General features: G+C 40.1%; 1 protein-coding gene across 2 annotated transcripts; it reads left to right on the top strand.

The window, feature by feature from the left end:
- Positions 1–4391: 4391 nt before the first annotated feature.
- LOC149814313 (putative inactive receptor kinase At4g23740) lies at positions 4392–10756 on the top strand. Of its 2 annotated transcripts, none has more exons than XM_089988958.1 (5): positions 4392–4616; positions 4734–4797; positions 5087–5331; positions 5771–7396; positions 9849–10756. In XM_089988958.1, the coding sequence occupies exons 4-5, from the start codon at positions 6154–6156 to the stop codon at positions 10496–10498; spliced, it is 1893 nt and encodes a 630-aa protein (XP_089845084.1). In that variant the 5' UTR covers positions 4392–4616; positions 4734–4797; positions 5087–5331; positions 5771–6153; the 3' UTR covers positions 10499–10756. The 2 variants fall into 2 exon arrangements, with proteins under 2 accessions (XP_089845084.1, XP_089845085.1); XM_089988959.1 differs by having other exon boundaries at positions 4554–4670; positions 4759–4797.
- The last annotated feature ends 999 nt before the right edge of the window (positions 10757–11755 follow it).

Here is an 11755-nt window from a genome sequence, read left to right as displayed (position 1 = left end):
ATATATACAATGTTATCGTGTTACTACTGATACTTGGTGAGTCTGACCTTTATATTATAATTATTCAGGTAATGAATAAATTAACCGGAGCAATGATAGAATTGTCACCTTCAACCTTCTTACTTATTAAGTTGTTTTCCATCAAAATAGAACATCTTTTATATGGTTCATATGTGTTAAACCACTACTAATAGGGATACATGTGATATGGAACACGTCTATCCAAAATCCATTCTAGGTGGAATGAATGATTGCTTCTAGCCATGGAGTCTTGCTTTTCAATTATAGCAATGACTATGATGAACTTCTTATTACAAGAGTTTCTGTGGTAAAAAAGGTGATTGTTTCATTCCTTGCTTCGGTGTCTTGCTTTTCTGTGATAGAGTCTTTTCTTAAACTTGAATCTTTTTCTTAACTTTTTAAAATTAGGCAATGATTCTTCATATAACCTTTTTTACCACAATCCCAACATGCATCTTTATCATATCAACCTCTTGACTTTGATTGGAACTTGGATTTACTTCATACGTCACCTTTTGAATTATCTCACTCACTTGATGAACTTCTTATTACAAGAGTTTCTTTGTTAGAAAAACCCACCATGATATTCCTATGAAGTTCATTTGAAAGAAGAGCACTACTCACAAAGTTCAAATTAAAAGAAACTACATATAAAATAGTAACCAAAGTATCATATGATTCCAACAATGAATAGACTAGTGTCATTGCTTTATCTTCATCATTCATTTTCACCCCAATGCTTTTAAGTTGATAGATGATGGTGTTGAACTCATTTAAGTTTTCAGTCATCTTTGCACATGACTTCATTCTTAAAGTGTACAACTTTTTTTTTTTAATTTGGGTTAGTGAGAATTAGTTTGATATAATGATTGAAGTTTTTTTCGTAGATCCTTTGTTGTGATTTCTTTGACAATATTTAAAAGCACACCTTTAAACAAACCCAATAAAATTCTGGTGTGAGCTTTTTATCTAACTCTTTTGGTGCATTCATAGTTGTGCCATCTTTCTTTTCTCTTCTAAGCAATGCCTTTTCATACCCATATTGGATTAGCAAAGCCTCCATTTGCATTTTCATATGTTAAAATCATCAAGACAATTAAACTTTTCAATATCAAACTTGTGGCTTTTCATATCTGAAACTTTCCCCCTCACAATCAAATCAACAAACACTTTGTGTGAAAGAAAATTTAGATGTTTTGGTATTTGTTGTGCCTAAACTGCCACTAATCCAATTGCTCAAATCTATTTTAACAATGCTGAAACAATTTAAATAATCTATGAAAGCATATGAAAACACATGCACACAAAAAACAATAACAAGATAAAGAAATAAGAGGGTACAAACCACAACACCAAGATTTGCTTGGTGCACCTACAAAGGGCTAATATCAAGATTCTAATATCAATAAAGATATCATAAAGAGAATACAAGTTTAAGGATCAACAACCTTATCTCTTCAGTCTAAAGAACATTCAAACACCCTACAACCAACAACCCCAAATGTATTCACACCTTAGTATATACACAATCCGATGAGATTCATGAAGGCAAACACCTCGAAAAACACCTTTGGGCCCTAAGGTACGAACCTGAGAAGCTTTTGAAAGCAAAACCTCTTCTAGTTTCAACTTCTACAAGAGTTCCTTCCCTTTTATCACTTAAAAACAAATGGTCCTTCAATCATTTTAATTGGAAAATTAATCAACATTTGATTTTAACATGAGCTTAAAAAATCAGGAAGTACTAGAGAGGGGTTAATATTTTGTATCAAAAGGTATAGAATTACCGAGTAGGAACCTCCTCCATTTCATTTTTTTTCTTTAGATCGGACCATACAAATATAATATGCATTGTTTGTTTAGTGAGAAATAGGTTTTAAATTGTTTTTTCATGGGCTTAAAAAATCAATGGTCTACGATGTACCAAATATTCATGAATAAAAAAAATGATATTTTTATATTAAAAAAAAAACACAAATCCAAAGTCGTATCCTTAACCAACAAATCATGCCGAGCACATGAGCCGATATAATTTGTACCTATGATTTTCAACTCAATAATTCTATACCTTCAATAATCGACAGTACCGAATACTAACCCCCTCAAGTGATGATTTTAGAGTGGGCGAGTGATCTTTTCTACGTCAACCCAAGAGTGCGAATTTGGGCATTTCATAATTCAATTATGTCAAAATGTTTTTTTTTTAAATTGATTAATTATAGGTAAAATTACCAAAACAGCCTTGTTCGTCCTTGAGCGTCACCTTCAAATGACGCCTTGACAGCAGTCGGCGAATTTTTTATCTCATAGAGCACGTGAAAGCGCAATGCCAATGTCCACATTCGGCATTGTCCGAGAATTCTGTGTACTTTTCGGTAATTTAGTATTTAATAAAAAGCATTCCGTGGCACGTCCCCGTGAATTGAAAAATTACATTCCTATCCCTCAAATTCAACTTGCCGAGAAATTATTCCCATCTTCACCGTCAACGTACAATTTTAAAGGGGACAGTCCCTTGACCTAAACCTTAAAACACGTAGGGTTGTCCTAAAAGTAGGGCTGTCAATGGGTGGGGTTCACGTGGGGTACCCCATGATAACTGTACCCAAAATTCTGGCTAGCATTACAAAGTGCCAATGCTATGTGGGCATTACAAAGTGCCAAAATCTATGGCTACCCAATTTTTTTTTTGTTTTATCTAAACCGATAGATGTGCTTTATTATAGTTTATTTACGAGATAACATGTATTTAATTAAATATTCTTTTGCACATATTTTTTTTCTGAAAGTGAAAAATAAATAGCTCAAGTTGCACTTAAATTTGATGATAAAAGATTCTAATGTTTTTGATAAATTGTTTTGCTTCAAAACATGTACCTTAGTAAATAAACATTTGTGAACACATCCACAAATTTTCAATGTAAAAACCCTAAAAAATATGGTTGGTTTGGTTCATGTAGTTCTTATCGGGTCTGGGTATAGTTTTTTTTATAATGAACCCGATTAGACTTGAATCCGGACCTGATACCATACCCAAAAATCTAATCCAAGTTTGGTTCTACATGGACCCAAACCAAACCTGATCCGTTGATACCCTACCTACAACTATGCTTTTTGCTGGTATCTAACAAAAAGGGCATGAAACGGGGATGAAGGTTAAAATCTATCCCCGTGCAGGGATGGACTAAAGCTTTTCCCCGCCCTGCCCCGTCCCCGTCTCAATCCCCGCTTAGCCCCGTCCCATCCCTGTCTCAATCCCCACTTAGCCTCGTCCCATCCCCAATCCTTTAAGAGATGACTATAGACTAAGGGAAAACGAGCCCCACCCCCATTTGGACCGGGGATGGAGGCAGGGGTGGAGGTTGAAATCTATCCCCGTGCAGGGATGAAGGTTCAGATTTTGAAACGGGGCGGGGTGGAGACCTTGTCCCCCGCCCCCACTCCGGTCCACTGCCATCCCTACTACAAAGCTAGAACATGAACTTCAATCCTTCTTACAAGTACTCACCTAGCTCTAAGGATGGCAGTGGACCGGAGGAAAACGGGGTCCCGCCCTGTTTGGTCTCGGGATGGAGGTTAAAATCAAAACTCATGCGGGTATGAACTTATGCTTTCCGCCACCCTGCCTTGCCCTGCTCTGTTTGGACTGGGGATGGAGGACATGAAACAAGGATTGAGGTTAAAATCAAGACCTGTACGGGACGAAGGGTAGGATTTTGAGACAGGGCGAGGGTGAAAACCTTGTCCTCCACTCCCGCCCCGATCCACTGCCATCCCTACCTACCCCATACCCCATGGGAATTTGGTATAGTGACACGTAACACGGGGTCTAGGCTGTTAGACAGGTGGTCTAGATTCAAATTCCACAATCCTCTTGCACAAGCCTAAGTTGGTGGGTCCTTGGAGGCTAGGGGTGCACTTCAGTTTTACGCCATCCCAAGAATGTGTCTTACTCCGAAGGTGGTTTCTTCATGTTCATGAAAAAAACACTCACTTCATAAATGAATGTATTAGAAAGTAAGATGTAGGCCAATAATTTTTTTTTTATTTATTTAAAAGTGGTTTAAATGGTTTGAGCATATTATACCAACACCTGTTACCCTAAAAAAAAGGTTAATATAATGCAAGTTGAAGGAATTAAAATAAAAATAAACTTGTCATTAAAATAAAAAGAACCCTTTAAGATAACATCATGACCGTAAGTAGTGCAGACAAAGTACAAACTGCCACACCAGTGGGTAGCTGGAGAAGAAATCAGTAATTGCACGGAAAGAGAAAAAACAAAACAGCATGACGTACATGTCATATGGGAAATAGGTAGGGGCGATAGAGTCATTGTGATGCTCAATAAATAGAGGGTGGGTTGTTACGGGTGGGGAGATGAAATCCAGGGCAGTTCAGATTTCCCGCCCTCCTCTTCTTCTTCCTCTTGTGCAAGAAACAAGAAAAAGAGAGCAGAAATCTCTCTCTCTCTCTCTCTCTCTCTCTCTCTCTCTCTCTCTCTCTCTCTCTTCTGTTGATGCTGCTTTAATGGCGGACTCCCTGGTTTTGCGCTGCCGATACGGAGGGTAGAATGGAACGTCGACTCGTTAACGGTAATATTTACAGCGAAACATCTCTCTCTCTGCTTTAATGGCGACTCACTAACGGTAAATCTCTTTCTCTCTCTCTCTCTCTCTCTCTCTCTCTCTCTCTCTCTCTCTCTCTCTTAGTGAAGGCGTTGCTGGTTTTGCGCAGCCGATAGGGAGAGGCGAACCGGACTGGGATTCGTCAACGGTAAAATCTCTCTCTCTCTCTCTCTCTCTCTCTCTCTCTCACACACACACACACACACACACACACATAAGGGGGAGCGTCGAGAAGATGCTCTAATTTTCGAGTTTGTTATTCTTCTCCATTTCTGCCTCTCCGCTTCCTTCGCCGTATCGGAGGAAGGAATTTGGGCGCCGGTGATTTTTCCGACGTTAGAGCGGTCGATTTTGGGCTGGAAGAGAACGGGAGGCTGGAATCTAGATTTCTTTATTTTTTTGGTGCTGCAAATTTTAGGTGCCTCTGTTGTTTGCAGGAGCCGTTGTCGGTGTCGGTGTCGGAGAGCTCTTCTTCTGCTCAGTTTGCGCTTGGAATGAGTTCTGAGGTCTTGCAGACGAAGTGAATCGGACTCGAAACGATAGGCGAGACGTTTCCGGGTCGAATTTTGGAGTTTCTTTCTTTCTCCTCCGGTGGTATGGCCTTCAGAACTGAGTATTCGTAGTTGGGATCGTGATCGGAGTATTCGGAAGCGTGTGGGTCTTTGCCTGGAGACTTCATTCGGTGAGTGCAAAAAACAGAACTTTGTTTCCTTTTTTTGGAAGGAAAACAAACTATTAATTCGTTTTTTGCAGTTTTTTGAAAAGAGAAAGACTGGAATTGTTGATTCTGTAGACTTAAACGGTTAATCAAAAGAAAAATTTGTGATTTCGATGAATTGCAGTTATGCAGTTCATCATTGATCAAAAAATTGGCAGGAATGCCTGAATTTTCTTAAAGTGATTTGCGAAAAATTGATCATGATTCATCTTTGAAAACGCTGATTTTGTTGGTAGAGATCCAATCCTAATTCTTTTATTTGCACGAGAAAAATTGGGTTTGTATCAGAAAAGGGCTCACTTTTAGCACGTATGAGCAAGTGTGCAAATCACTGTGTATTGGTTGTCTTTGATCTTGCCTCCTTTAGTTGGTGCTTGAATTTGAAGGATTTTGATATTTTCAGGCAAATAAACAACTGGGTTGGTCATCCAAAGATCATAGTTGATGCAGTCTGATTGAATGTGGGTAGTTGTTATAAGTTGGACTATTGAGAAAATTAGGTGGAAGTACTGCTTGCTATTTGACTATTTAAGAATAAACAGCTCTGTATCAATAGTCTGAAGTTTTCCATGCGTCTGGGTTGCTGAATCTTTTGCCCAACCGCGAAAAAAATCCTGCGTCCAATTTCGATAAAGAAGAAATTGTTGTAGATTTCTGTGCGTGGTATATAGAAAATGTTGATGAAGCAGATGGTATATAAGAGAAACATGCAACGTCCACCCTCTGTTTTGAATCATATATATTGAGGAAAAGAAATTGAATTTTTAGTGTGGCAGCCTGATCGCGATGGTGTGTTCAGCATCCTTCTTATTTTTTACTCTATTGTTTGGATTTCTGATGAGCCAAGGGAGTTGTGATCCTGTTGAAGATAAGAATGCATTGCTTGATTTTATCAGCAGTATGCCTCATATCAGAAACCTGAATTGGGACCCAAAATCCCAAGTGTGCAATAACTGGGTTGGAGTCATCTGCACTGCAGATGAAAGCAGAGTGATGACCCTGCGTTTGCCGGGCATAGGATTGACTGGACCGATCCCACCAAACACTCTCAGCCGCCTGAACAATCTTCAGATCCTCAGCCTTAGATCCAACAGCATATCTGGTCCCTTTCCTAGCGATTTTTCAAATCTTACAGCTCTGCTTTCCCTCTACCTCCAGGGCAACAATTTATTTGGACCCTTGCCTTCTGATTTCTCACCGTGGAAAAAACTTGTTCTTTTGAATCTCGCCAACAATAATTTCAATGGAAGCATACCGCCTTCTCTGTCGAATCTAACACAACTTGCAGGTTTGAGCTTACAGAAAAACTCTCTTTCTGGAAACATTCCAGATCTGAACCTGCCTAATCTACACTACTTGAATTTGGCCAACAACCATCTGAATGGAACTATACCCAAATCTCTACAAAGGTTTCCAAATTCATCTTTTGCAGGAAATGATCTTGTTTTTGACAACACCACTCCCGCACCAGTCTCACCCCCTAGTTCCTCACCAGTCCTTCCTCCTGTTCGAAGATCAAGAAAACTTGGGACTTCTGCTATCTTGGCGGTTGCTGTTGCTGCTTGTGCATTGGCATTTGTTGTACTTGCAATCCTTATATTAGTTTGTTTAAGGAAAAGAGGAAATGTTCCTGCTGAGAAAAAGCAAAAGAGTGGGAAGAAGATGGAGAAAGAAGGGAAAAAGGAGGAGGATTATCAAGAAGGGGAGAAAAATAAGCTGGTTTTCTTTGAAGGCACTTCTATTATGGGATTTGATCTGGAGGATCTGTTAAGGGCTTCTGCTGAGGTTTTAGGTAAGGGTACCTTTGGGACAGCATATAAAGCTGTTCTAGAGGATGCAACTTCAGTGGTTGTGAAGAGATTGAAAGAGGTTGTGGTGGGGAAGAGGGAGTTCGAACAGCTGATGGAGGCAGTGGGGAGCATAAGACATCACAACATTGTTCCTCTGAGGGCTTACTACTACTCTAAAGATGAGAAGCTGTTGGTTTATGATTACTTCAGTCAGGGAAGCTTGGCAGCACTCTTACATGGTATGTTTCATTGTGCTCCTGCTGTTTCGGTTAACATTTTTATGTTGTGCCTTTTCTTTTGTTCTCCTTGTTTCATGTATTCATGTGAAATTTTGGTGCTTTATTTTAGATTTTGAGAAAACCTAAAAGAAATAAAAGGGGAATCAACTTCTACAAATACACCTTTGCAATTAAGTGTACCTTTAGGAAATCCTGTCTGCCTGTTCAACCTTGAGATGTGTCTTTTTTTCAGTTACTCTAAGTTTTGAAACTTTCACAAATAAATATTTGCGCTTCAGGTGTACCTTTTGTGAATATCGATTGCCTGTTGAGCCATGAGATCTATCTTTTTTAGTCACTCTAAGTTTTACCCTGTTCAACTTGAAGTGCTTGTTCTTTCAATGAGGAAACGATGCAATGGAGAAGTATCACAATGTATAAATGAGGTCCGTGTATATCAAAGTTAACACCAATTTCGGAACTATTTGATTCTCACGCGCGTCATCTATGTTAATATTTCAACTAACATGGGTGAGTGTGTTCATTTGTCCAGGAGCTTCATTGAAGTTGGACAAAGCTTTTAGGGTTGGGCATTTGGTTGGTCATGGTCTTGGTTTGGGCCACATTTTTTAGCTTCAACCTTGACTGGCCCACTGAAAGGCTGGGCCATCATCGAGCTGGTTAACTGTCCCATTGGCCACCATCCATTTGGGCGGGCATCCTGTTGGCCACATGCAGCACAACGTACTTGCGAATGCCAGGATTTTGGAGCCTTGGCCTGGCCCAAACCAGGCTTAGTCCCATCATGGCCATTTAGAGGGACAGTTATCATATCCAAAATTCAGATTCAGATGGGATGGGTCAGGCCCATTGCTCACCACCGAGTCTATTTAATGGCTGTCATATCAGCTACCTTTTTTTATGCAATCTCAATCTGAGATTGCAAGGAAAACTATCGACACACGCCAACACCGGGACACACCATTTTACCCTCCGTACATACAAGTTTGTATTCAATTTATAATTTATAATTATATTTTCAGTTTATAGCTTTATATTTTCAGTATATAATATATATTTTAGATATAGCATATATATTTAGATTATATTCAGTTTATTTTATATTTATGTGATATTTAATATATATATATATATATATATATATATATATATATATATATATATATATATATAGTCGTGTCCCCATACCCACATTTTTTGGAATTGCCGTGTGGTACCCTCTGAACCCGTACCCAGGTGACAGCGGCCCGCCCAAGAGGTGGCACTTCTGTGGGCATCTTGCAGGGAGCACATTAGTAATTCTCTCCTCCCTTGTGGAATAGCTGTGAGAATCTCCCTTGAGATGAGATTTGGATGATTCTTCTTTTCTTAGCCTTCTCAAAAGTATTGAAGCATTTCCAATCAAAAAGGAGGCAGGTGGAAGGTGAGGCAATCGCAAGTATCATTATGCATGGAATTGTCATTGGCATGTGAAATCGTTTGTGATGTTTGCAAGTAACACTGGGTTTGGAGGAGTTAAACATTTGAGCTTTTTGTAATTTTGTTGCCTTGGAAACTGAAGGCAATATTGCATCAGAAGAAAAAAATAAGGCAATATTCGGGATGACTACATTCATGTGGCCTGTCAATGACAATTAGCCCATATGCCATGTATGGGAAACATTCTAGATACCGACTGACCTGCATTTAACCATGCACTGCTTGCTTCTCTATCTGCATTCCTACTCCATGCCTGTACTTAAGCATTAGGCGTATCAACTTTTTCATATTGCATTAAAGGTAATGGAACAAAAAGCCTGTTTATTTGTTTCATGCTTTAACATTTTTGGCAACTCAGACGTCTCTGTTACCTTACAAGGTTTCTTTCCACCATGGATGATGGTGGTAATAGCATGCATTTACAGTGGGATGACAATCCAGCCTGCTCCCAACCAGACATGGATGCCTTCACAAGTAAATTTCTCTTCATTAAGATACATTTTGCAGCAAAAAGGAATGATAATAATATTATTAGAGGGAGTAGTCAAAGGGAGCCTAGAATAGCTTTCTAACTGTGATAGCCGAAAGTGAAGCCTAAATATTCAAGTAAAACTCTGAAAAGATTCTCTGTGAGTTGAAATTAAACATGTCAACCATTTTAATGCATTCTCTGCATTTCCTGGAACTCTGCCACACCAGTTTGGTAGGCAAATGAGATGAGGTGCTAACAACAAGATAGACCTACTAACCATATTGCTTACATAGTTAACATATCAGAAAATTCTTTGATTAATATATGTTATGATTGGTCTCACCAAACAAACTGGTTCAGTGGCAGACATGTTATGAAAAAATTCACTATGGAGTTGTTTCCTGACACTTGTTATATCCAGAATTATTTTGCTCGTTTCAACTGTAATACGTACAGGTCAACCACTTTTTATTGATTGTGCTTTTCTAAAAATGAAATCAGGGAAAAAAGATGGTGATAAGTCTCCGCTCGACTGGGATTTGCGCATCCGAATTGCCCTGGGAGCAGCCAGGGGCATTGCTTGCATCCATGCACAGAGTGGTGGAAGGTTTGTACATGCCAACATAAAATCCTCCAATGTGTTCATCAATTTGGATCGTTATGGATGCATATCAGATTTTGGCCTATCGTTACCAATGATCCCAGCATCCCCAGTGCACACCCGATCAGCTGGGTACCGAGCACCGGAGGTGATAGAGATGCGGAAGCCAACACAAAAGTCTGATGTCTACAGCTTTGGAGTTCTGCTTTTTGAGCTCCTCACTGGGAAGTCTCCCATCCATATTGCTGGTTCCAGCAGCTCTGGTGGGAGTGACATCATTGATTTGGCTAGGTGGGTGCAGTCTGTGGTGCGGGAAGAGTGGACGGCTGAGGTTTTTGATGTTGAGCTGATGAAGTATCCTGGGATTGAAGAGGAGCTAGTTCAGATGCTGCAGGTAGCCATGGCATGCGTCATGAGAGTGCCGGATCAGAGGCCCAAGATGTCAGAGGTAGTGCGGATGATCGAAGATGTTCGGCAGTTTGACTCCTGCAACCCACCATCATCAGATATTCGGACACCGGAGAACCCGCCGGCGTCAGCCTCATCTTAGATTCTGTCTTCTTACTTCTACCTCTCCCCCATTGGGCAAGTCACATAAACATCCTTGGTTTCTTAGGTAACTGACCTGAGAAAAAAAACTAGTATGTTTCCTAGTAGTTTGTCAAGGTGCTGTTTGTAGGTCATTTGGTTTTATTCTGTTTGTTCTTTTGGAGATTGGGGCTCGGATTTGGTCCTTGTTGCTAAGGGACGAGGAATCTGCTGTGAATTGTGTCCCTTCCTCAGTTGAGTCGTTTTATTTCTTTTTCCTTGTAATTTTAGTTTACATTCTTCAAAATTTTTTGTTTGTTTGTTTGTCTGTCTCTGGCTGGTAAATTTCAGAAATAAACTGAAATGAGATTGCTGAAGTGTGCAATTTGAAGAAATATCTGATAATGACTTGCTGTGACTGCTTTGTAGATATGCTAGTCTGACAAAGACTCAAGTTCTGAGGTATTGCCAGTGAGATGGGATCAGGTCAGAGTGAGCACTTCTGGATGCTGTTGATCTCAAGATGAATGGCATTCAAAACCTGAATGAGATGCCCATCACTTCGATGGGCCCCACTCTTTTTTCCTATGTCGTTCTTGTTTCAGATGGACAGCATCGGGAGCCTATTCAACGGCATCCAAGGTGCCTCTGACGTGATCCTCTCTCAATGCCAGTTTGGTCCCAAAACAGGAACCAAAATTGTCTGCTGCCATGGTTCCTGATAGGTGCTTCTTGAGAATCAATGATAAGGCTGACAGTACTTGGAAGCATGCCTTATTCAAAAAAAAAAAATTGGGTACGGTGAAGGAAAATCTTCATCGAGAACTGGGTCACTTAATGGGCCCACCTCCCTGCGTTGAGGACTGTCCCCATGCACCAGCAGGATTTGATCATGGGCCTTCAGCTTGACACATGACCCAGCTGACCACACGGGTAACCGCACGGCCGTGGTGCCTTATTCAAATGTTGCCATGTTTAAATGTGGCAGCCTGACAATGGATGGTCCGAATCAAAGTAATCATTTTAAATGGAGATGGGTGGTGCAGTCATCTTTCTTCCTTCTTTCTTTCCTCTTAACCCTATCTGCCTGCATGAGAGGTCACAAGTTTTGTCCAAGTTCAGCCTGCCACCCCTGCAATCCAATGTGGTCACCAAAGAGATAAATGTATAAGAGAGGTTGTAAAAACCCCTCCGGCGAAGTCGTCGGAGGGGATAAACTAAAAAAAAAAGAAACGGTTTCCCCAAAGGGGAAACCGTGTCACGGGAGGGGGTGAGGATA

The sequence above is a fragment of the Nuphar pumila genome, chromosome 15 (assembly GCF_984573655.1).
Source record: "Nuphar pumila chromosome 15, dmNupPumi1.hap1.1, whole genome shotgun sequence".
Lineage (NCBI taxonomy): Eukaryota > Viridiplantae > Streptophyta > Magnoliopsida > Nymphaeales > Nymphaeaceae > Nuphar > Nuphar pumila.
This window is presented reverse-complemented; position numbering and strand designations above follow the sequence as displayed.

Coding starts and splice junctions, on each gene's coding strand:
- LOC149814313 (XM_089988958.1), top strand. CDS start 6,154: ATGGTGTGTTCAGCATCCTTCTTATTTTTTACTCTATTGTTTGGATTT. Junction 7,397..9,848: donor CTTGGCAGCACTCTTACATG/GTATGTTTCATT, acceptor AAATGAAATCAG/GGAAAAAAGATGGTGATAAG.